Consider the following 27,557-nt stretch of genomic DNA (forward strand, 5'->3'; position numbering starts at 1 on the left):
TCATTGATGTGTATTGTTTACATGCTGTCAAACTCGAAGTCGTGTTTTTCGATTCAACGAAAATGGAGGTGAACCAACGCGAGTCGAGAGAACAAATTCTTTCCAAACACCTGGAATTTCCTGACCTGTCGCACCGGCAGTTGGGAAAAATGTTGAACATTCACCATTCAACCGTCTCCAGAGAGTTGAAGCGGTTGCAGGACCGGTTGACGTTGGACCACGGCAAAGGAGCTGGAAGAAAACCGGGACCGAAGAACAAAAAGACGGAGGGTGAAGGTGAAGCGGATGATTAAAGCAAATCCCAACGTCTCAAGCCGTGATTTGGCTAAAAAGATCGGCATGTCGCAGAGCTACGTCCAGAATGCAAAGAAGAGAGCTGGACTACATACATACAAGGTACAGAACATCCCAAACCGCGATGAGCGGCAACAATCGACGGCTAAAGCTCGGGCACGGAAGCTCTACGAGAAGATGCTGACAAAATATGGCTGCTGTGTGATGGACGACGAAACGTATATAAAAGCCGATTTTAAGCAAATTCCGGGGTTGGAGTTTTTCACCGGCAAGAGCAAGTTCTATGTGGACGACAAATTTAACAAGAAGAAAATGTCTAAGTTCGCCTCTAAATATCTCATTGGGCAGGCCATCTGCTCTTGCGGACTGAGGAGTAAGGCTTTCGTGACAAAGGGCACAGTAAATGGCGAGATCTACAAATCTGAGTGCCTCGAGAAGCGCCTTTTGCCGTTATTGCAGCAGCACGACGAAGCTCCGCTATTTTGGCCAGATTTGGCATCATGTCACTATTCTAAAAGTGTCCTGGAGTGGTATGAGGCCAATTCTGTCCATTTTGTTTCAAAGGACATGAATCCGCCAAACTGTCCGGAGCTGCGCCCGGTGGAGCAGTACTGGGCAATGATGAAGCGGGAACTTCGGAAGAGCAAGAAGACAGTCAAAGACGAGAAGGACATGTTAAGAAAATGAAAAAAAAAACTGAGAAACTGGTACCGGATGACACTGTAAAGGCTTTGATGGAGGGCATCAAGCGAAAATGCGTTCAATTTTACACTCAAGGCTCCATCGATTAACTTTTCTTTTGATATTTGAAGTAAATATATGTATCAAACTACCCTAAAATTTTGGTTTGATTTTAAACATTATAAGAAAATTGGCATGACATTTTCGGTGTCGCAATAATTTCGTGTTCGCCCTTTAGAACTTTTGTGCTTCCGGGACGATCCTCGGAACCAACTAGCCGTTTACTTCGAGCATACAGGCTGTGTAACTGGCCCCGATCTCGTTAAAGCAAATCCGAAACCCAACCCATGGCTAAATATTTTAAGGTGAATTCTACCTCAATTGTTTTAATAAGACTAGGTTTATCTAATAAAACATAATTTTCACTCATTTGTAACGTTTTCAGGAAAAATCCTCGGTTTACCCCACTTTTCTCCCTTCGTGGTTATTAATTTCAAACGCAATTAGGCTTGACGGGTCAAATTTTTTGCACAGCTGGGCATTAAAAATATTTGTTCTCGCTTAATATGAAGATGATAATTGAATTGATCTAGATAAGTTTTCACTTATCTGTATAAAAACCAAAATTATCAAAATAATGCTCCATTTTTCTCAAAATACTTTGCCAAAGACACTAAACTTCAGCGATACATACCAAAACGACCTGTTTGGGGGGTTCCCCATGAAAATTTTGAAAGAAATTACTTCCTGATCAGAAAAAAAATAAAATGCGAAATGTTTCGGCAATGGCCAATTTCGGTCAATCTGAGGTCGGTTTCTGGTATTATCTCAGCACTCTGACGGAATCCTGTTCAAAATTCTGATATGAGCCTTTCCAGGATTCTATTTCAATATTTTTCTGTATCGCTATTGACTTGAAGATTTCGATGAAATCTCAGCAATTCCACGGATTTTCTGCTCCCTTCAACATTGTGATGGAACCCTGCGCAGAATCAGACGTTATCCAGCTTACATAATTCTGATAAGAATTCAAATGACAACCCTATCATGATATCGAGGAACAGGTTGAAATCAATATTCGAATCTTGATTCGATAAAAATTCTAAGACGAATTACATTGAAATTATGAGTATAAATCTGTCTCTATCCTAAAGGGATCAGACATTTATTAGAAACTTTGGCTGGATTTATTAAAATTCAATAGAAACATGAGCGGGATTTACAACAAAAATTTTGTTTTTCAGATGCAAATAAAATTTCTGCAATCAGCAATCATGTCAATAACTTGAAATAATTGATTACTTACAACCTAAAATTGTATTGCAATATATTTTTAGGTACATCTTCTGGTTTGACCGCACTGCTGATTCTTTCTTGTTGGCTGGATGTAGACAAATTGTTTTGTTTGTGGTCCTATATCTAAAACGATCTGGCGATAATTGGTACCGCTGTATTGCTCAATCACGAATTATAACACTAGGCCTATCCTAACGTTTGTGAATTAAATGGATGAACGATCTCAACACATTCCATGGATCAAGCGAGGCTCCGAGCTAACAACAGAAAACCCGTGAGCAAAAAGCTCGCCAAAATCAACGGCGTCTTCATGTACCCATCTATTGTTCTATTGTCATTTTCGTCATTTGGCCATTTGTCATTTGCTATTTTTGTAATTTTTGTAATTTTTGTAGTTTTTGTAATTTTTGAAGTTTTTGTAATTTTTGTAATTTTTGTAATTTTCGTAATTTTTGTAATTTTTGTAATTTTTGTAAATTTTGTAAATTTTGTAATTTTTGTAATTTTTGCAATTTTTGTAATTTTTGTAATTTTTGTGATTTTTGCAATTTTTGTTATTTTTGTAATTTTTGTAATTTTTGTAATTTTTGTAATTTTTGTAATTTTTGTAATTTTTGTAATTTTTGTAATTTTTGTAATTTTTGTAATTTTTGTAATTTTTGTAATTTTTGTAATTTTTGTATTTTTTGTAATTTTTGTAATTTTTGTAATTTTTGTAATTTTTGTAATTTTTGTAATTTTTGTAATTTTTGTAATTTTTGTAATTTTTGTAATTTTTGTAATTTTTGTATTTTTTGTATTTTTTGTAATTTTTGTAATTTTTGTAATTTTTGTAATTTTTGTAATTTTTGTAATTTTTGTAATTTTTGTAATTTTTGTAATTTTTGTAATTTTTGTAATTTTTGTAATTTTTGTAATTTTTGTAATTTTTGTAATTTTTGTAATTTTTGTAATTTTTGTAATTTTTGTAATTTTTGTAATTTTTGTAATTTTTGTAATTTTTGTAATTTTTGTAATTTTTGTAATTTTTGTAATTTTTGTAATTTTTGTAATTTTTGTAATTTTTGTAATTTTTGTAATTTTTGTAATTTTTGTAATTTTTGTAATTTTTGTAATTTTTGTAATTTTTGTAATTTTTGTAATTTTTGTAATTTTTGTAATTTTTGTAATTTTTGTAATTTTTGTAATTTTTGTAATTTTTGTAATTTTTGTAATTTTTGTAATTTTTGTAATTTTTGTAATTTTTGTAATTTTTGTAATTTTTGTAATTTTTGTAATTTTTGTAATTTTTGTAATTTTTGTAATTTTTGTAATTTTTGTAATTTTTGTAATTTTTGTAATTTTTGTAATTTTTGTAATTTTTGTAATTTTGTAATTTTTGTAATTTTTGTAATTTTTGTAATTTTTGTAATTTTTGTAATTTTTGTAATTTTTGTAATTTTTGTAATTTTTGTAATTTTTGTAATTTTTGTAATTTTTGTAATTTTTGTAATTTTTGTAATTTTTGTAATTTTTGTAATTTTTGTAATTTTTGTAATTTTTGTAATTTTTGTAATTTTTGTAATTTTTGTAATTTTTGTAATTTTTGTAATTTTTGTAATTTTTGTAATTTTTGTAATTTTTGTAATTTTTGTAATTTTTGTAATTTTTGTAATTTTTGTAATTTTTGTAATTTTTGTAATTTTTGTAATTTTTGTAATTTTTGTAATTTTTGTAATTTTTGTAATTTTTGTAATTTTTGTAATTTTTGTAATTTTTGTAATTTTTGTAATTTTTGTAATTTTTGTAATTTTTGTAATTTTTGTAATTTTTGTAATTTTTGTAATTTTTGTAATTTTTGTAATTTTTGTAATTTTTGTAATTTTTGTAATTTTTGTAATTTTTGTAATTTTTGTAATTTTTGTAATTTTTGTAATTTTTGTAAATTTTGTAAATTTTGCAATTTTTGCAATTTTTGTGATTTTTGTAATTTTTGTAATTTTTGTAATTTTTGTAATTTTTGTAATTTTTGTAATTTTTGTAATTTTTGTAATTTTTGTAATTTTTGTAATTTTTGTAATTTTTGTAATTTTTGTAATTTTTGTAATTTTTGTAATTTTTGTAATTTTTGTAATTTTTGTAATTTTTGTAATTTTTGTAATTTTTGTAATTTTTGTAATTTTTGTAATTTTTGTAATTTTTGTAATTTTCGTAATTTTTGTAATTTTTGTAATTTTTGTAATTTTTGTAATTTTTGTAATTTTTGTAATTTTTGTAATTTTTGTAATTTTTGTAATTTTTGTAATTTTTGTAATTTTTGTAATTTTTGTAATTTTTGTAATTTTTGTAATTTTTGTAATTTTTGTAATTTTTGCAATTTTTGTAATTTTTGTAATTTTTGTAATTTTTGTAATTTTTGTAATTTTTGTAATTTTTGTAATTTTTGTAATTTTTGTAATTTTTGTAATTTTTGTAATTTTTGTAATTTTTGTAATTTTTGTAATTTTTGTAATTTTTGTAATTTTTGTAATTTTTGTAATTTTTGTAATTTTTGTGATTTTTGTAATTTTTGTAATTTTTGTAATTTTTGTAATTTTTGTAATTTTTGTAATTTTTGTAATTTTTGTAATTTTTGTAATTTTTGTAATTTTTGTAATTTTTGTAATTTTTGTAATTTTTGTAATTTTTGTAATTTTTGTAATTTTTGTATTTTTTGTAATTTTTGTAATTTTTGTATTTTTTGTAATTTTTGTAATTTTTGTAATTTTTGTAATTTTTGTAATTTTTGTAATTTTTGTAATTTTTGTAATTTTTGTAATTTTTGTAATTTTTGTAATTTTTGTAATTTTTGTAATTTTTGTAATTTTTGTAATTTTTGTAATTTTTGTAATTTTTGTAATTTTTGTAATTTTTGTAATTTTTGTAATTTTTGTAATTTTTGTAATTTTTGTAATTTTTGTAATTTTTGTAATTTTTGTAATTTTTGTAATTTTTGTAATTTTTGTAATTTTTGTAATTTTTGTAATTTTTGTAATTTTTGTAATTTTTGTAATTTTTGCAATTTTTGTAATTTTTGTAATTTTTGTAATTTTTGTAATATTTGTAATATTTGTAATTTTTGTAATTTTTGTAATTTTTGTAATTTTTGTAATTTTTGTAATTTTTGTAATTTTTGTAATTTTTGTAATTTTTGTAATTTTTGTAATTTTTGTAATTTTTGCAATTTTTGTAATTTTTGTAATTCTTGTAATTTTTGTAATTTTTGTAATTTTTGTAATTTTTGTAATTTTTGTAATTTTTGTAATTTTTGTAATTTTTGTAATTTTTGTAATTTTTGTAATTTTTGTAATTTTTGTAATTTTTGTAATTTTTGTAATTTTTGTAATTTTTGTAATTTTTGTATTTTTTGTAATTTTTGTAATTTTTGTAATTTTTGTAATTTTTGTAATTTTTGTATTTTTTGTAATTTTTGTAATTTTTGTAATTTTTGTAATTTTTGTAATTTTTGTAATTTTTGTAATTTTTGCAATTTTTGTAATTTTTGTAATTTTTGTAATATTTGTAATTTTTGTAATTTTTGTAATTTTTGTAATTTTTGTAATTTTTGTAATTTTTGTATTTTTTGTAATTTGTGCAATTTTAACAATTTTTGTAATTTTTGAAATTTTTGTAATTTTTGTATTTTTTGTAATTTTTGTAATTTTTGTAATTTTTGTAATTTTTGTAATTTTTGTAATTCTTGTAATATATGAATTTTTTTAAAAATTTTGTAATTTTTGTAACAACTGTAGTTTCGACAATTTTTGTGATTTTATGTAATTTTTATATTTTTTGTAAAATCTGTAATTTTTGCTATTTTTGTACTTTTTATTTTTTTTGCAATATGAGATTTTTTTTAAATTTCTGTAATTATTTTAATTTTTTATGTTTTTATAATTTGGGCTATGAAGTGGGCGGTAGAGTAACCAGCACATAAGGATGTATCCTGTAGGAAACTTTAGTGAAGGCAGACGTACGATTTTGCAATGAAGATTTCGTTACATTCTGTAGTCCTTCACTGACGGCGAACATGGATTGGGCAGTTTGTGAGAAGCATACCTAAGATAACCACCAGGAGATTCGCCCACACTGGCCAAGGAACCGGCAGGCGAAAGTGGAAAACCTTTTTTTGATGCACTTCGGCGGGACCGAGAACATTAATGCGGCTGATCTAACAAGAAGAATTGTGACGGCTTGTAACGCGAAAACTGGAGCCACGAGGAAGACGGCATCCAGTCCCCGGCGGTCCAGATAGAATACCAAACGTGGCGCTGAAATTTGTGATCCTGGTTTTCCGGACATGTTCAGGATGGTGGTGCAGATGATGGCAACGTCTCCGAAATGCTGCTAAAACCATGAAAAGTTACCAGGCGATCGCACCTCGTACAGACCTATATGTCCGCTGGATACACTCAAAAAACTCGGAAAACTAATCGACAACCGGTTGAGCTTCAAGAACCACATCGACAACTCCTGCAAAAGATCGGTGAAAACAACGAACGGGATAGTAAGAATCATGTCAAACGTCAGCGGTTCGAGAAGCAGCACGAGATGTCTGCTAGCTAGTGTTTCGTCATCGATACTGTGATATAGGGTTCCGATCTGGGATGAACCGTTGAAAACCAAGTTAAACCGCGAAAAGCTGCACAGGACGCTCCGGCTGATGGCCGTACGAGTCGCGAGCGCATACAGAACAATATCGTTGGAGACAATCGGAGAAACACCGAAAACGTGAGAAAAATGGTGAGAATCGATTTGATGGCGAGGTGGCTGCAGGAATGGACAATACGGGATAAAAGGTAGACCTATCGGTTCATCCTAAACCTGTTGACTCGGTTCAATAGAAAGTACGTAGAGGTCAACTTTCACCTGACACAGCCCCTGTCGGGCCACGGCTGGATCAGAAAGTATCTTCATCGGATCGGGTACGCAACGTCGCCGTTGGGCCCGGAGTGTAAGAACATCGAGAAGACACCGGAGCACGTGGTCTTCGAATGCCCAAGGTTCGAACCGATACGCAGGGAGATGCTTGAAACGGGAGGGCCGGACATCAACCCGGATAATGTCGACGACGTAATCACGTAGAACGCGCAGTGTTGCCAAACTTATCGGTTGGCACGTACTTGATATCAAAATCGTACAATAGTAGGTTGAGGGCGAAACGTTGCAACTGGTTTGTCGTTTAAACCGGTATCCCCTTCTTAGAACCAAATATCGAAGCAGCAGAACGTGGTCGGTTTGCAGACGGAATCTCCTACTGAAAATCATTTTGTGGAACTTTGTGGCTGCAAAGATGATTGTTAAACCTTCGCGATTGGGTTGGCCGTAGTTTTGTTCCGGTTTCATGAGTGTCCTGGAAGTATAGTGAACAACCATGATAAACCCATCGGGGAATTTATGACTGATGGTTGCTCCGACGCCGACAGATGATGCGTCAGCCGGTACTGTTGTCTCCTGTTTCGGATCGTAGTGTGTCAGCAGGAGTCCTGAGGAGAGAATCTGCTTGAATCGCTCAAACATTTGCTGATGCTCCGGATTCCGGATGAACTGTGTCTCCGACTTCAGCAAGTTTTCGACCGGGTAGCGCGATTGTCGTTGTTGGGTACAAAATTGCTGTAATAATTGATCGCCTCAAGACAAGAGCGAATACCTGAAACGTTAGTGGGAGGAGGCAGTTTGGTTATTATCATGGATCAGCTTGCAATCCACGGTGGTCGTAGATATGGCCCAAGTAGCTAATCTGTTGCTTACTGAAGCTGCACTTTTTGGCTTTGATGGTACAGCCGAATTCCCGAATCCGCTGAAGAACTGCTGCCAGATTCCAGTCGTCCTCTGGCAACGATGACGTCATCGAGATAACCAGAAATGCCCTTAAGACCCGGCGAGCATGGTATCTATGAGATGCTGAAAAGTACCAGGTGCTACCTTTACACCAGGTCGAAAGCGATTGTAGTGCTAGAGACTACGGTGCGTATTAATTGTCGGTAAATGGTGATACTGATTGTCGATAGCCAGTTAGCCAGCTTGGCAAAGATGTCTTCCGGTAGTGGCAGTGGATACAGTTGAGGCTTCAAAACAGAATTTAAACCTGTTTAATAGTCTCCGCAATTTCGGATGTTACCATTTGCTTTGCGGACTACGACGATCGACGTTGCCCATTCCGAATGATCAACCGGTACATTGCATACGTCGCAAATTGGGTGGGGTTCGTCCGGCAGTTTCGGTAGAATAATTAAGAAACATAGCTTTCATGTTCAGTTGTGCACAGTTTGCGCAACAGTAACCTGACTTTCCCTTCGTTGATCAAACGACATCTTTCTCTAACAATCCTTTATACCTGCTGTATCAAGCCGGAGTCACGGAGTCAAGAATTTGCTCTGGATCAGGTGGTACTTAAACGTGGATAGATGAATCTGCACTCCGAAAAATGTTTGCTACTGCTCGTCGTGTTGCTGCTGTCATTGAAGAAACTGTGCCATTAGCAGCTGGTGCTGAAGTTGCGTTGCTGCATCAGGTGCATGAACTGCATGATAGGACCTGCTACCGGTCATTATCATGTGGAATATGACAATTCTCCATGCTTGTACTTTTCGTGAATCGAAACTTCATCCACTATCCGCCAATATAATCGTCGCCACTGTAGTAACCTGGGGCGCGGGGCAGGTTGGGAGTCTACTCGTTAGCAAATAAAAGACACTAGCGTACAGACTACATTGAATACTGACTGGTAAAATATACAGTATATGCTCAAACGGACAGTAAAACTGACTGACTGATGATGATTCCCGATAACGGTGGCAAAACTGTCACTAAGGAGTCTAGCGCAGAGATTGGCGGATTGCAGGGCAGAGTTGCCATCACTCCAGACTAGTTGTCTCCAACACAACTAAACCATGTCGACCATGTGTTATCGATCTCCGGTACAATTTCAATGTGGGAGAATTCTCGATCGGAGTAGCACGGACTAGCCACCGGGAACTGATGCTCCCAGAGCAATTCGATACTCGTAGAACGGACAGTGGATAATCGATATCGGGTTCGGGACAAAATGCGTCAACGGCTTAATAGAGTAACACAGTGAAAAAAGGCTACTGTGAAGGAATGTGAGGTAAGGAGGTCGGCATATCCAATTCAGTTGACGTCCCGGAAAATGCCGACATTTCCAGCAGACCTGAACAGGTCAACTATATTGCGAATGTTGGACAGCGAGCAAGATATAGCAGCTCTGTAGAAAAACACGAACCTTTAACCCTTTCATGCCCAACTTTTTTCTAGTGCATGTAGGGTTTCAAAACTATTTTTCCTTTAAAACGGTGGGGTGAAGAAACTCCAAAAACCATTTTTCATAAAGGTAGGTGCTTTCCTTGCAGTGCTAGAAGCTACCCAATTTTTACCTTCTAATGCTCACTACAATTCTCCTAGAATATTTACAATAGTCCAACTGCGTGGAAAACGTAGCCAAAAATAGTCTAAATTGATAAGTTTTATCAGTTTTCACTAATATTGCAACATAAAGAAGTTATATGAAAAATTCATTTTCTGTCGTCAACGTAAACGGTCCCTGGCAGCACTGCTCCATCGGAGTTCAATCAGACTAATTGCAATAACTTCAGTTCTAGAGCTGATCCTTGTAACCGTTAATACTCAAATGAAAGCCAATAATCACATTTATTAGCCTTACTTGTTTTTGTGAGCAAATCTTGCCTCAATCAAAAGTTATAGCTGTTTAAAAATGTTGTTGTCCACAAACAACATGGGCATGAATGGGTTAACATAAAAGAAAAATGGCGTAAGCACACCTGGTCAAACCCTCACCAGAGGTGGGAGCTCTGGTCTTGCTATCTCAAAGGGTACTTTAATAGCGTAGTGTGGCCATGGTAAAAGAATAAAGTCGAAAAAATCTTTCTCAGATGACTCAAAATCAAACTATGAAAAACTATGTATAATATAATGGGTTATTGCTAAGCAATTATTTTCGGCATTAGCGTGTTAATATGAGTATTTCACTAGTAGCAGGTTTCTCGTTATGTTGCCAAATAAAAAGAAATCGGTTACGTAAGCCAATCTGTATCAAATCGTCAACAACATTAAGCATATCTTCTACTTCTCACCTATCGTCTTTCGATCATGCGTAATCAACAATAGAACCGTAACGAAACACATGAACGAATTACGTCAATGAACTAACATGTAACATATAAAAAACAGAAACATACTAGAGCCCTATGGACACGAAATCCGAACTGTCAAAAGTCTTATTATTTTTCAACAAGGGAAAATTGAAATAATCACAATCCTCCACAGGGCTCTAGCGAACAAAAAAAAACAATCACCGTACATTTCGGTTGGCTTAACTGAAACCCTAAATTGACTTAGTCACACTCTGGAGGCTACACAACCGGTCAGCCTAAGAAGCATCGTTTGGTGGCTGGCGGCCCTGGACCGCAAGGCACATCGATATACTCACTCGGATCCTAGTCCGACACCGGACGATTCGTAGTGGAAGTCGGGCTGGAAGTGTGAGTGCGGTGGTACCGGTGCTCCGTGGATGTATTCCGACGGGTGTCCCCGGGGTGGCTTGGTGTAGATCAGCTCCGGTAGGTTGGCAGTGATGGTACCATGTTCGTGCGGTGCATAGAACTGTTATCGGTAGAAGGGGAAAAAGGAAATAAGAAAAACATTGAATCATCATTAAGGTTAAAGTTATTGTCGAATCGCATGCTACCGAGTGGTTTTGGTTGGTTCAATACACATTATGGCGATTAAATGTACTGTTAAACTAGTTAAATTAACAACGATGAGTCGGACGATTGACGAATGGGTTCAGTGAAGCGTAATTTACGCAATTTCGGCTTGTTAGGTGGGGCCGGCAGACCCAACAGCTGTTGAAGATTCACGTTTGTCAAAACAAAAACAAAAAATAAAGAACCACCTATCTTGTAATATAACTGGGTGGCATACATTGATAATTGGGCACGGTTATACTTGTGTTCCCAATCGGGAACGGGGCTAGCAATTCAGGTTTCCAACATTGGGTTTAATCTTTCTTCGTACTTCGCAGCTCTTTGGCAAGATTTAATCTAATGGAACTTTGATCGTTCGGACCCATTAAAATAATATCTGTGGGCAAAGAAACAAATCTCATAATTTGCAACCCGAGGGCGAAATAAGTGGAGTCATAAAATAAGATAAATTAGTTAGCTTTCACCGTTTCCAAACATTTTTGTCCAGAGAGAATGGAAAGAGTGGCGAATAGTGTGAAGCCAAAAATACCTTCTTGAACTGTCAATCTGGTATCGAGCAAAGTAAATATACATTGATTGACGATCAATTGGGTCATTAGACCATGTCATTCAAAGTCGATATTTTTTTGATGTTTAGGTTAAATGTTGAATAAAAAATTATTTAAAAAATTGGCTAACACCTTCCATTCAATGATATTGAGCCAGTTGGGTTAGAAAAAGATGTTTAAAATGTTTAAAAAATCGTTTAAGGATTGTTTGACCAATGTTGGACTACATCCAAAAAACTGTTCGACTGACGTCCAACGTTGGATTTTTGGACTTCTCAGTGGGCTGTCAGAGAGGCAAAAATGCTAATTCCTGTGACCAAAACAATTGTCAAATAAGACCGATAGTGGCAAATATGAACCTGTTTACATTTTCTTAGAAAAACAAAGATAATGTTTATCTGTAACATTTGTGAATTGAATTGGGCTATTAAACGCTATGCTGTTTTTGGTCTTTTCCGCTGCAGCTGACGTTAAATCGACATAGACTTTTCATTAGGGCTTAAATCACAAATGAAAACAAACTGCGTTTTCGCTATTATGGCATTATGCGACTAAAATACTACAAAATTGAGTTGAAAATTAGTTAAAATAGTTTATAGATCGATTTATAATTAAAGAAAACAAAACGGCGAAACATTCATTTTCTTCGAGATTTCGACTTAGGCCCTTCTTCTCATATGGAATATAAAGGCTAAACTAAATTTTTTTGATAGAACAGGGGCTAATGGTTATTATTCACAAAATTATTCTGTAAAAGCGGTTCTATTATATAAATGATAATTAATATCTACTGTGATCATGTCTACTCGGTAGTTGTTGCACATAAACATTCGAATATTTCGATATTTTCATGAAATTTGAAGAAAAGATACACGTGCCCTTTCATTTGCATTGGATTTCTATGCGCCCATTTGCTGAGCCCTATTAAAAAATATCCTGTCAAGCTCGCCTATTTACCCAGCCCTACCCAGCAAGACAGAGTCAGTTTAGCCCATTTACCGCGCTATTCTGAAAATTATATTCACAGTTTAGCCCTTTCGCAAATGGTGGTTGCTGAAGGGCGAAATCACGACTGGAATGCAAATTGGGCGTAAGCATTCTTTTAGTTTCTTGCCACTAAAAGCACATAGGAATCAAATTCTTTGTTATATTGTTATAAGGTTTAACCAATGATGCTTTAGAAAAAACATGATAATAAAATAATTTATACCTACAATAAAAGTTACATTTAAAAAAGCATCGCCGAATATTGAAACTGATTTTTCTCCATTTGAGCACATTGCGACTTAGGCCCTAATGAAAGATCTGTGTCGAAATATTCGTTATCAATCTTTTTTTCATTTTTTGTACGTAAAATCATGAATAAAAATAACATTACATTCCATTGAATCACCTTGGTCCCTATCTGTTTGCTGGGTTAAATAAATTGGAAATAAATATTGTGCCATTTGAAAAGTTGAGGTTTATCGAGGTGTGTAATAAAAGAAGAATTTTATTCTTCATTTTATGACTCACTTTTCTATAATTCGCTAATGTTTAAAGATTTATTTGAACACAGAACGAAGGGTTCTGTTAGTGACACCTAGGTGCTAAAATTCACTTAATGAAATAAGCAGGCCCCTGCTAGGCGGCCATTTTGTTCTAGCCAACATCTGCCTTTGTTAAAACCAAAACAACCCAATGCTATTGCATGTGCGACATGGGCCTAGAATATCTCCGTAGCGGATGATAGGGATGACATCCCCCTGGAAATAAGTGTTAAAGAAGTGTTGCCAATCTATTTAGTTTCTCATTTCGCCCATCTTAATATTCACTCTTGTTTAGTTTTTAGTTGTTATCGTCTTTAGCTTTTCTTGGTGTGAGTTTTCAGTGATTTCGTCGCGTCATGACAGTGCAACGAGAAGCAAACGCGTTCGACAAACCAGTTCAGTTTGACACATTTTCAGTCGACGGAAATGAGTACTGATAAAACTAAATATTCTCACCGAGTGCAAATGCTTGATGTGATGCTGGTGATGGTGGAAGTTCGGCTTGTGGTAGGATTCGTGGTAGTACGAGCACAGTTTGAAGATGTGCGACAGTGCCGGGAACAGGAACAGCAGGAACTTCAGGATCAGCTTTTTGGCCGTTCCGACGCCGACCAGCAGCGGGAATAGCCACATGATCTTGATTTTGATGATCTTCAGCACCAGAATTACGCCGAGGAAGGCCAGTAGCAGTTTACCGGTGAATAGTTTTTCTGGAATGGAAAATTGAAAGGAAAGAAAATGACGTGCAAGAGATGTTAGTTTTTTCACGGTGGCTCCTGATTCACTTTTACAGATCCGATATTCCATCTTTTTTTTTTGTTTTCAGTGTACTGATCCATTATTCCAATATCCGTTCAATTGATTCGATAGTGTTTTTTAAAACTATAGTGAGCAAGTTGTGAAATATGCGATCGTCAACGAGAAAGTTAGAAAAATCCGGAAATCTGGGGCTTGATAAAATGTATGATCTAACAGCAACCTGATTCAGTCTCCAGGTTACGCAAATTCGGCAAAAGTTACGTCACCAAATGATTTTTTGGCACTAGGTGGCGTGACTGTGACAATAGCCCCCTGAATGCAATCAAGCACATTTCACAACGCGGTTGACAATAGTGAAACTGCAGAAGTAAAGTGAAATAAGAACAGAATTTATAGTCGATAATACTGATGAAGCACCGGTATTACTGTTAGAAACAGGTGCACGGCGTTAGGCTCTTTATTTTAGATATTTTGTGATATAGATATTTTAGCTTAAGCTCATCCTTAAATTATCATCATATTATAGTAGTCAACATAAGGACGTTTTTTGATGGTATCCAAAGGGGAAAACAGTTCGAAATGGTGCGTGAAGCGTAAGCCATTATGTGAAAAAAAATCTCCCAGATGCAGGATTAGAACCTGCAACCTTTGAGACTCCGGCCCAATGCACAAACCCTTATGCTATCCCTGGCAACTCATACTTCGGTGGGTGACAGAGCTAATGAAGACTGTCGATTTGTGGTCCCTTGCCCAGTTAACAGAGGTAGAGGGGAAGTTAAATAGAGCAAATGTGTTGGGTGGCAGCTGTGGTTGTGTGTGGTCTCGCTTTGGAGGCAGAGCACGATCACTATCGCGAATGCGATAATCATTTGTTCTTTCTGGGACGTCATCTTATCCCAGGGATAGCATAAGAGTTTGTGCATTGGGACGGAGTCTCAAAGGTTGCAGGTTCGAATTCTGCCTGTGGGATGATTTTTTTTCATAATTGCTTTCGCTTCACTATTTTCGATCTCTTTTCCCCGTTGGATACCACCAAGTTGTTTTAAATAAATAAATCTAAATAAATAGTTCTAAATAAGGTATTGGCACAGACGTCAAAATCCAAATAAATAAATAATTTGTATTAGGACGTTATTTGTAAGCAAATGAACAAAAATGTTTTTTTTAATATGAACGTTTTTTGATTTTGTTTTGTGAACTTCAATCACGGTTTCTACCATGTCACTACAAAGATTTTCTGTGCGGTGACTACTGTATGAACATTATTCATAAAACCAAAGGTTGATTCGTGATTTTGTTCGTAGATTTATGAACATTATTCAGAGTCCGACTATATAACGTGAACTAATTCATGATTTATTACATCTTGAACATGATCTGGTTGTTGTGATTGTGAATTAGTTCACAAAATCAAAACATAGTTTCTTGTAAATTATTTGACGAAACTCGGAATATCATGAACTAGTTTATGATTTCTAATATATTAGTCATGATACAATATCTGTGCTACTGAAACAGTTTATCAAATCATAAAATATTGTATACGTGAAATGATTCATGATTGCTAGCGAATTAGTCACGACTCACCATTCGTGCTCGTGAAATTGAAATCATTTTGATGTATTCGTAAACTAATTCATGATTTCTAGTATAATAGTCACGACTGACTATTCGCGCTCGTGAAATAAATCAAATCATAAAATATTGTTAATGTATTCGTGAACTGTTTCAAGATCCTAGTATAATAATCGACGACTGACCGTTCGTGCTTGTGAAATAGTTTACAAAATTTGGATTTTGTTTTGAAATAGATAGTTATGTCCAGCTTCTAGCGATTAATAATAGGTGCGAGCAGCAGCTATAAGACATCTATTAGGACCTTAAACATCGTTATCTATTTTATAAGGTTCAATGTGATTTCCGGACAGAAAAGAGGAATTCCACGAAGATCCGTCCGAAAATCTTTAAAATCGTGACCGACCATCTTAGATTCCGATGAAACTTTACACATTTCACCGGCATGAAAGACTAAACATTTTCCACAGGTAATAAGATTATTTTGACTCAAGAGCAACTTTTCAAAAGGACGTAAACGTTCCCACGTGCATGAATTTCAATTTTTTTTGTTCGATTACCGTATTTTATACAGCAAAACTATCTGAGAACGAGTTACAGGGAATGAATACTTCTGTCCGAAAAAAATATATACTGAAAAAAATGTGTCATTTTTCAACAAAATAAAAATTTCTGTTAAAAATTAAATTTCGAAAAAACCCATTTTTTTTAAATTTTAATATTTTGTCAACAAAAACCTAAAGAGAAAGGAAACATTTTGAAGATGATTGCGTGATGGAGAAAAAATCGGTAAAAAAGTTTTTCTAACAACTTCAAACATGTTTTTACATTTCCTACTAATTGACATACAAAACTGTAATTTTATTACAGAATATAATTATAAGCATAATTTAAAATCAAAGTGCATTTAACAAAAATCTTCCAAAATGTGATAGTTTTCGAGATATTTGGAATTTTGCTCCATCAAAACCAATTAATTCGTGTAATTATGCTCTTTTTAAAAGTTATTCGCGTTACCCAATCATAAAATCTCAAAAATCTAATGTTTATCGTTTTAAAAACGTAAATGCAACTTTTTCAGTGTATTTGGATCATGGAGAAGCTTTCAATAAAAAAGTTTTCCTAACAACAACTTTTGACATATTTTTGTAATTTATACTATTTGCAGTCAAAAATACAATTTTCTTTCTGAATATGGTTCTATACGCCATTTTAAATCGAAATGCTCATAACAAAAATTTTCTGAAATGTAGTAGTTCTCGAGATATTTTAACTTTTGTTTTAACAACGCAATTATTTTGTTTTATTACGACCTTTTCATAAGTTATTCGCGTTTCTCCATCAACAATAATAGGTTTTTAAAAAGGCCCATAAACTTTCCTGCAACTTTTTCTTTGACATCAAGGCGATATTGTAAATCTTTTGAAAGTTACATGAAAGCAACCAAAATATGATTCAACTATATAGTTTAATCATCAGACCCTATGGTTAAATAATATTTTGGTTACTTTCATGTAGCTTTCAAATGGTTTACAATAGCGCCTAGATGTCAAAGGAAAAGTTGCAGGAAAGTTTATGGGCCTTTTTAAAAACCTATTATTGTTGATGGAGAAACGCGAATAACTTATGAAAAGGTCGTAATAAAACAAAATAATTGTGTTGTTAAAACAAAAGTTAAAATATCTCGAGAACTACTACATTTCAGAAAATTTTTGTTATGAGCATTTCGATTTAAAAAGGCGTTTAGAATCATATTCAAAAAGAAAATTGTATTTTTGACTGCAAATAGTATGAATTATAAAAATATGTCAAAAGTTGTTGTTAAGAAAACTTTTTTATTGAAAGCTTCTCCATGCTCCAAATACACTAAAAATTTGCTTTTACGTCTTTAAAACGATAAACATTAGATTTTTGACATTTTATGATGGGGTAACGCGAATAACTTTTGAAAAGAGCATAATTACAGGAATTAATTGTTTTTGATGGAGCAAAATTCCAAATATCTCGAAAACTATCGCATTTTGGAAGATTTTTGTTAATTACATTTTGATTTTAAATGATTCTTAGAATTATATTCTGTGATAAAATTACAATTTTGAATGTCAATTAGTATGAAATTCTAGAACATGTATGAAGTTATTGTTAGAAAAACTTTTTTACCGATAAGTTCTCCATCATGCAATCACCTTCGAAATGTTTCTTTTTTCTTTAAGTTTTCGTAGAAAAAATAGAAAAATTTAAAAAATGGGGTTTTTCGCAATTTAAATTTTTAACATAAATTTTTGTTTTTTGAAAAATGACACAACATTTTTTTCAGTGCATATTTTTTTGGATAGAAGTTATTATACCCTGTAACTCGTTCTCAGACAGTTTTGCTGTATAAAATACAGTGAACGAACAAAATTTTTTTGAAATTTATACACGTAGAAACGTTTACGCCCTTTTGAAAAATTGCTCTTGTATCAAAATATTCCAATTGCCAGAGAATATCATGGAGATTCATTCACCGAACACGCCTGTAAAGTTTCGTTCGAATCTACGATGGTCATATTTTGCGGTCGGCCGGTTTCTCATGGAATCCCTCAAAACGAAAATTTAGCTGAACATCAAAAATACATTATAGAACTACAAATCATGTTGGTTATATAGTTCACGAAACAAGATACCGCGAATCAGTGACAATTTTATGATCCAGTTCATATTATCACGTTACTCTGAGTAAAAAAATCCGATAGTAATTGAACATTAACATCATGAGTCACATCTAGTCTTAAGATAGCTGTAAACTTTTTTTTCCTTTGTAAAAAAAAATATTTCAACATTGTAACCTCCTAGTTTTAAGATATCCAAAATGTAAAAACATAAGCATTTGGCACCGCTAAGCTAACGCATTTGTGCCTATCAAATAAACGAAATGAATAAAAAAAAATCATGAGTCACATTACTTCGCGTGTCAAATTTGAATGTGAGCTCAAGAATAAAATATCACGATAACGTGCATATAAATTACGAATAAGTGACTAAGATCCTGAAATCATGAACACAAATCTCTCAACTTGAGATTAAAATATCACGAAAACGTGAATATGAATAACGAAAATCGTGACGGTCTTGAAATCATGAACACAAATCCTACTCCTCTGCCAGAAAAATCCCAAACTAAACTCATGATCAGAAGTTAGTAAAATCAATCGCTACAACGCTCCTGAAATCACGAACATCGTTTAAATGTCGGTTCTTTTAGTTGATATACTTTATACAAACCATTGTATCCCAAAAATATAAATAAGAATAATCACAAAAATAAACAAGTTCGTGGAACAACAACAATAACCCAACCATGCGTTGGAATGTAGCGCCATGTATATTTTAGGCACGAATTAGTTTTTAGAAAACAAATAGTTTCACGAACACGAGGTTTATTATCAATAATTTAAAGATTTTCATAAATCGTTTAGTTTAAGAAATCGTGGTTTTCTCCGAATTTTTTTTTCCGTGTAGCAATCTATGGTTAAACTTTATCTCTCAGGTGAATCCGCGCAGAGCTTTTTCATACGGTATAGTTTGTTTACAACGCTGACACGTGACAGTCTGAGTGTCATAGGTTCGCATTGTAATTTAAGCATATCAAATTTCATAAGCATTGCCAAGATTACAAAGGAAGGGATTGGGCGGTCTAGTAGCATTTCTATCACCCGAGCACTGGTAAGAATGCCGGGGAAGAAATTCGTTTGACATCACTTCTCAATTCTGCGACTTGAAACGTCGGATTGAGCTATCGGGCGTACGTTGATCCAGATCTCTGCAGTCGTATCTCGATTGCACTTTCCTCTACTAGCTGGTGACTATCGATAATGACACCAGCACAGAAACTCAGAGACGTAATCTGATTGGTGGCCATACCTCAGCAAGCACGCCACCGCCGGTTTTCTACAGAACATTGCGTGACCTACGATCTGTACGGAAAACTTCATAGTTTGCCCTGAGGGATTGCACTGATAAAGTAATTTTGCTGAGCCACGTTTTGCTGCGACGTATTCAAATGTTCCCCAAAAAAGTCAGCAAAAAATGAATCTCTAGTGCAAAAGTCAGTTAAAGACCTAATATTCATCTGCCAAAAAATCCGTATTTAGTTGCACCAAATAATGGATTTTAGATTTTATCTGGTAGCCAAGTCGGTGTGTCGGATACCTATGCGACGTAGTCGAAACCATCACTTACTTAAACTAAAAATTGACTAAAAATGAACTCAGTAAAAACCGGTTTATTCTTTATATTTTTGTCCGATTTATATATCAAGTAAAAGTTGACTTAAACTTGAATTGAGATCTATCGGTGCGATCATGGTAAGCGACATAATAAGCCGCATTTTAACCCTTACATGTCCAACCTTTTTCTTTTAATCGAAGACAGTCTAAATTGATAGGTTTTATCAGTGTTCAATAACATTGCAAAATAACGAAGATATATCAATTCATTTTTCAATATTGTTAGTTTTAAGATAACTGTAAATATTTCCTAAAAAACTATTACTATTGAATTTCTTGTTTTAAATTTTTTCATAAAAAATCTTTTGCCCCCTCTCTTGTATATAGAATCTTATTTCTAGTCTTAAGATAGCTGTAAAATTTTTCTCTTTAAAAAAAATGTTTTTCAACATTGTAACCTCCTAGTTTTAAAATATCCAAAATGTAAAAACAAAAGAATTTGGCACCGCCAAGCTAACGCATTTGTGCCTATCAAATAAACGAAATGATTAAAAAAAATCATTTTTCGTCGTCAACGTAAACTGTCGCTGGCAGCACTGCTCCTGCGGAATCCAATCAAACTATTTGTAATAACATTAATTCTAGAGCTAATACTTGTATCTGAAAGTGCGCAAATGAAAGCTAATAGTCACATTTATTAGGCTTACTTGTTTTTGGGAGCAATTCTCGCCTCAATCAAAAGCTATAGCTGTTTAAAAACGTTGTTGTCCATTAACACCATGGGAATGAAGGGGTTAAGCATAGTTTTAAACAGGCTATAACTGTGACATGTTTATTCCAATTTTTCAAAAATCTAGACGAACTTCTGATGCAATTTTTAATTGAATTGTTAAAAGCTACTGATAATATTGACAAGATTGCGGACAATAGGATTACTTTACAAACACAACCTAAAAGTTGTAACAATACGGGCATGTAACATGATAAAATTGTACGTTTATGTAGAGCAGAGCTAGTTCGGAAAAAGGCTGTGCACAATCTGAAAAGTGAAACAGGGACAGCGAGAAACGGACAGACAGACAGACAGATAGATAGATGCTCACTAATTTTCTTGAACAGAATCCTCGGCTCTGTTATACCCCTGGACTGGAGTGCGGTGCGCGGGATGAACTCCATCTTGGCGACCATTCCGTTGCCCTCGATGGCACGCGGTTCGATGCGTAGGACCGCCCCGTCGAACATGATCTCCGGCAGGCGCACGTTGACATCGTGGGTCAGCATGAACTTCAGCGTTTTGCCGTGCAGTGCCGTGGTGACTTCCTCGATCGGGGACGTCGGCTGGTAGTCTGTGTGAGTTGGGGATAGAAAAGCAAGATAAAAATTAGTGATAATTATCGTTGGGGGGGGGGGGTGTCATTCCGTGCCGGGGAAGGATGATTTATGTTTGACTGTGGTAGTTTTTAAGTGGTTCAGCAAGGAAAGTTTGTTGGGAATAATTGCGAATGAGTAACTTCGTCCGGAATTATTACAGCAATTAACATTGCTGTTAGTACAAAGTGGTATTGTAGTTTCGAAACATTACTAAAATAACATGGTGAATATTAGAGATTCAAATAAAAAGTTTTTGAAATTATGAGCTGTTGTCCAAGACTTATTCTGGTTGCAGAAGAAGATGAATGTCGTAAAATGATTTTAAGACTGTTCAATTAAACTTTACTTCCAGCGATTTATGGTGCTATCAAATCGCGAAACCTAACATTACCAATGGAAATAACCTCGACTCTGTCAGTTTTTTTCACTACGGGTAAAAAAATCACATGCTTTGTTTTTCTTAGCAGCCACTCTCAGTTGTTTGTTTTCTAAACCACTTACGGGCCCACTCGAAGATCCGATTGAATCAAAATTAGGTTTTATTGGAGCTACTCGTTGAGTGTTTGGTATAAAAATGGTAGATACTTTAATAGACCCTTCAGCTGCAGCTGAGCAATCATCGTTTATCTTTATTCCATTTATTATTGACAAATATAATTTCAGACAAGTCTCAGCGCGGGGAATATGAAATAAACTAAATCGAAAAGTCCTTCGCTGGAGTTGACATTGCATGCTCAGTTAATTCGATATGGCTCTTTAGTGTCCTTCCTCCTTACTGATTCAACGATCAACAAACCGGTACCTGGCTTCGTCTTGTTTTTAATCAATATTTTTCACGTATCAGCATAGGCATCCGTGTGCTACTTTGAGGCATCCAACTGAGCAGCGAAGCCATAATTGGGCCCCGCAATAAAAAACAACAGGTCTTCCGTTCCTTAGGATGGTAATTATTTGATGAAGTAGAAAGTGGTGTCGGATGGTATGCAATCTCAACTGAACTGTGACACTGAAGATGCGTTGAATGGCGCGAAAAGTTTTCTGGGGATGGTTTGGGATGATTATTCGAATAATTAGTAAATATGTTCATAAACTCATGCTTTGGTGAGTCGATTAGTCGATTATTGTGATGAACTCGTTTTTAAGATTCTGGAGAAGATGAATTGAAGATAATCAAGCAAACACATTCAGATCTCGAAGCATAGTAAATGTCAATTGATAATCTCAATGTTATACACACGTAAGGCAAAGAAACGTCTTCACGCTTTTAATTTTTGGGTTCTTGATATCAAGCTGAAAAGCAATGATCGATGCTCAGAATGGTCACGTCATCCAGCTCATGAGTCCCGCCAAAATCCTGAACAGAATTTGTATCCTAGTTCTTAACAAAATTGTAGAAAAACTCTGAGAAGGCTCCCATTAATAACATGAGCAGGATCCAATCGGTATTCTGAGCAAACTTTCGACAGAACTTAGAACAGGTTGCCGTGATAATCCTGGTTGAGATTCCATTAAAGAAAAGCAAAAGCCGGCTCTAAAGCAATTGAGCCAATATGTTTTAATTCCTGATAGAGGAACCGAGTTCTGTTAAATGATGTCAAAAAGGTCGCAGCTGATTACCCCTCCGAAAGGCTGAATGGATTTACGGTATTGTATTGCAATATAGCATGTGCCAGTTTGTAGAAACTTAGTGTTAAATAGTCTAGTAAAGGTTGTAGATCTAGTCAAATACAACACAAAACAACGGTTGATCAATTTATTTTTTAAATATTGTTTTGTGTTGCTTTCGATGAATCTAGTAACTTGAAATGTATAAAAACACTGTGACAGAGTGTTATCAACAATTAATACCAGTTTAACCTGTTTTAATGCGTCAGCTCGAAAAATAGCTATTCGTATTCTACCGGCGAAATTACAAATACGCTAGCAAACGCGACATATTAACGTCCATGCGATAAAAAGAATGAGCATAATAACCTACAAACGCTCGAGCTTTTCTCGATAATACAAACCCGCTCGCAAACGTCCAATATCTCGCAATCGACAAAAAGGCCCGGAGATTAAGTCGACGTGTTAAGCACTTACGAATTTATAAAAGCGGTCTCAAGTGCCAACATACGAACGGCCACCCTCGAGCGACAGGGGTATAGGTATAGGCCACCTTTTGCCGTTTTTTGCTTAAACTCCGGACTGGGTCGGGTTCTATCCCCAACCGCTGTCTGTTCGTTCACTTCGACAGGTTGATGGATTGCAGCCTGTCTCAGTTTCGTTTCGAGCGGGAGTGGCATTAGTGAAGATCGGCTAGGATCTGTGGTCGTATGCTGACAGGTAAGGGGGACAAACGACGCGCACGTGAATCTGCTGATGTATCTGCCTTGCAGAGTGAATTTTACGGTACAGTTAATGGTTATTTTGGGCAGCTCAAAATTATTTCTTGGTTTTCTTTAGTAGATTCGGTTTGTATACAACAACCGTCGATTAATATTTTTTTCTCAATAATTAGTTGTACGGAAACCAGCCCGAATAGGACTGTAATCTGACTAGTATCGATGATCTCGGGTCAATACGTACTGAAAATCATGTGCATCAGGTTAACGATCCTTTGCATTTCCCTTCAGTGTACGTGTATTTCACAAACAATCCGATATGGAAATAGGAAACACTTTCCTATATTTATAACATCTCGAGCTACCATAACTCTTGTTCTGTACAACGTATTATCACTCGGTAGTTTTCAATCCAATAAATATATTGTAGAGAAGCAATAGCGAAATTTGTCTGAATACTGTCGCAATAAGTAGTCCGGCCCATTATGCAGATAAGATTAGCTTTTCTAGGCAATACTCGGCTATCTGGAGTTCAAATTGCTTTTGTTTAGAAAACATAGGATACTCTCGGTAGCCGGCTACCCAGAGTTTAAAAAGAGATAAAAACTAAACAAGATCTTTTCCTTTTCAAGTGATCGTGTGCTCGAAAACCAACTACACTACTACCTAATAGGCCATGCATCGCTTGCTTGGAGCGTATCCTATCCTTCCCCGTGAACGATGGAGATGGGGTCGGCCGGCAATGATGGCTATCATGCTGGTGAGGTTTTAATGTGGGTCGAATTGGTATGAATTCTCACTCACCCACCGCTTCCTAAGCATCTCTGATTAGATAATCAGCAGTCAAACATGATGAAGTCGGCATGTAATCCGACAAAATCATCGTCACAACGCAACGCAACAAGACAAATCTCAGGGCGTCACAGTTACATATTTCAGTGAGATTAGGGAGCTCACTTTCTTACTTCATCTGAACCGTACACTATGAAATTAAACGTCAGAATGACGGTCCGCTCGAACATTCAAAAACCCACGCGAATATGCAAATGGCCCCTAAATTCTTTACCTAAAAAAAAGAAACAAACTTATATACACTAGAAGTCTCAAGCCTTATACCTTAGTGACACTCACTAAGGAGGAGCTCACTCCTTTTTAGATCTGAACCGCACACTCCAAATCGTGGTTTGCGCGAACATTCAAAAGCTCACGCGAATATGCAAGCAGTAATACGGTTACACAAACTAATTTATAATATCATAGAATACGACCGTGATCACAGAGACAAGCAACTACGATCATCCACGAAAACCTACGCCCGTGATCTTGCAACCATAAAAGCGCGTATGTGATTAAGTGAACGTTTTAACACCAGCGAGTTTAAAAGCGCGGTCTCAAGTGCGATTATACAAACAGCAGCCTAGATCCATGCCCTCAGTTGGACCATTAACACACTCAAAATTAAACATCAGGCTCGCGGCTCGCGCAAATACTCAAATACAAATACTTGCCCTTAACACGCAAAACGGTTTAGTCCAATTTTTATTGCATAATACCAGGCGTTTGGTTTCTTGAACCAAAAGACAAGAGTTCGTCTTCGCTTTCTCGTCAGCAAACCAGAGTTATATTTGCTTCCCGGGACATCACTCGGGACATGTGGCTTTAGGCGTTCACATATGTCGTGTGAACTGTTTGGAATTTTTTGTGTCTAACTAGTGCTAATTTGGGTACTAGTTTAGATACATCGTCTAACTAGACACCCAGATGGTGCTAGTTACTGACGAGATGAATTCTGCATTCTCTTCGACATCTGGAATACCTCAAGGAAGCCACTTGGGACCGTTGATGTTTCTGATATACTTCAATGATGTACATCTAATTTTGAAGACTCCACGATTATCGGTCGCAGATGACCAAGATTTTTCGCCTAATTCGTTCAATTGAAGATTGCAGAGTTCTCCAACAGCAGCTTCAAGTCCTTGCTGATTGGTGCAATACGAACCGCATGTATGTAAACCCGAAGAAGTGCTCGGTAATATCTTTTTCACGGAAGAAGGATTCGATTTATTTTAACTACCGTCTACTAGAGACAGAAATCGAACGTGTCAGTCACGTGAAGGATCTGGGAGTGATTCTGGATTCTCAACTTACGTTTAAACAACACGTATCCTATGCAGTAGGTAAAGCGTCTCGAGCGCTGGGATGCATATTCAGGATAGCCAAAAACTTTACGGATGTTTATTGTCTTAAATCGTTGTACTGTTCTTTATCCCGATCAATTCTAGAATATTGCCCTGAGTGGGGAGCCCGAACTATAATAATGGCGTTGAAAGAATTGAAAGTGTGCAGCGACGCTTTTTACGTTTTGCGCTCTGTAGATTGCCGTGGAGAGATCCTGTCCGACTACCTAGCTATGAAAACCGATGTCAGCTGATTCAACTCAAGCCCCTACATGTTCGATGGAATACCGCAAGAGCTTTGTTCATCGCTGACACTCTGCAAGGCCGTATAGATGCCCCAGCTATTTTGGAACAAACGTCGCACCTCGAGCACTACGTAACAACAATATGTTCCGGTTGCCATTGCGACGCACAAATTATAGTATGTATGGAGCCATCACTGGTCTGCAACGAATTTTCAACCAGGTAGCTTCAGCATTTGATTTCAACGTTTCTCGACATACTCTGCGTGTACGTTTCTCCAGATTGTTTAATCATTTCGTTAACAACACTTGACCTTTTTATTCTTTGTTTGTAATTATTGTATGATTATTGTTTTTATGTGCGACTTGAGTATTAGAAATAAGATTAGTATTTAGGCTAACATCATTGGGGCTTTGATATGCCTGTTGATGTATTAAACAAAATAATCAAAATAAACAGAAACACAAAAAAACAAAACTTAATTAATACTCAAAGACGCTATGTTAACATACAAACGCTCGAACCGTTCGCGATCGTCCTACGCTCGCGATCTAGCAAACATGAAAACACACCTCTGCACAATGTTTTGTTTTGGAAAAACGTGCGATAAAGTATTGACACAAATAAAAAGGAAAAGTGCACAAAAATGATGTCTTCTCGGACAGTTTACGATGATCCAAGACCTTCATTTTCAGGATGTCGGTTCAGTGATTGATCCCCCATGAAGGGAGATTTTTTAAGGCTTGAAAAACATGCTGATATCTTCAAAAATGTCACTCAAGACAAAAAACCTATATTTATAATACACTCGAAGTTGTAGACTGCTGTTTGTGAATGACCCGTCAAAAACGTTTTTCAACATAACTTCTTAAATATTACAGATAAAGCTATCTTCCAGAAGAGAGAGATTTTGTGAATTAGAAGCTATTGGATAGATTTTGAAAAAACTTATCGAAAGTTTCATTAGTAATAACTTTTGAACAGGCAAAAATGGGCAGCATTTTGCAATTAGAAGCGCAATATTAATTCCATAAATATCAATGGGTTTTATTTGCCTCTCGTAGTCTCCAGTAGAGTAGAGACGATTAGAAAAAAAATGTTTTTGGGTATGGCATAGCGTAGTTGGTAAATCAATTTCCTTGTACGCAGCTTACCTGGGTTCGATTCCCAACCCCGCAAATAGGGTTAGAGATTTTTGAAAGAGATTTTTTTAACCCGAAAAAAGAGGGGAATCTATAGTCAAAATGAAAAAAAAACAAAAAAAAACAACGTTTTTCAAAAAATGTCCAATAATCTTTAGAAATGCTCGAGATATAAATAAATAGCATAAATTCTTCCAATATATAAGACTCGTATTTGAAAAAGATATTTGATCAAAATATCCAAATGTAACGAGCGATAGCTCCTAAAGTATTCAAAGAAGAGACTTAGCGATGATAATCGTGAAAGCAATCTCCACAACTTTTCCGACGACGTCAACTCATGACATCTACCAAAAAATAAAATTAATTGAAAAATCTCACTTCTAGGAGTATTAATCACGAAAATCAGCAGCAAATGACAGACCTTGATATAACTATATATTTTTTCAAACCTTGCCGAATTACATCGAAAAAATATGAGATAAGCCAATGTTGTCCATTTTGATATTACAAACTTTTTTTTGCGGAACATGCGGATCTTGTCAGGATGATATATAAAAAGATATATTAAAAAATTTGCTTTTAAGGGGTTCTCCTCACACAAACAAGGAGCAATACTGTTGCAGGGTATTACAGATACGGAGTTTG

General features: G+C 35.0%; 1 protein-coding gene across 1 annotated transcript in view; it reads right to left on the reverse strand.

Moving 5' to 3' along the window:
• LOC131694957 (uncharacterized) overlaps positions 1 to 27,557 on the reverse strand; it is a 108,548-nt gene that overhangs the window by 42,502 nt on the left and 38,489 nt on the right. The window contains exons 3-5 of the mRNA XM_058983503.1: positions 20,756 to 20,998; positions 13,567 to 13,820; positions 10,757 to 10,929 (exon numbers count right to left, since the gene is read on the reverse strand). Coding sequence (XP_058839486.1) covers positions 10,757 to 10,929; positions 13,567 to 13,820; positions 20,756 to 20,998 — 670 coding nt within the window. The remainder of the gene's footprint in view (positions 1 to 10,756; positions 10,930 to 13,566; positions 13,821 to 20,755; positions 20,999 to 27,557) is intronic.

The sequence above is a fragment of the Topomyia yanbarensis genome, chromosome 1, assembly GCF_030247195.1.
Source record: "Topomyia yanbarensis strain Yona2022 chromosome 1, ASM3024719v1, whole genome shotgun sequence".
In the NCBI taxonomy this organism is placed as follows: Eukaryota; Metazoa; Arthropoda; class Insecta; order Diptera; family Culicidae; genus Topomyia; species Topomyia yanbarensis.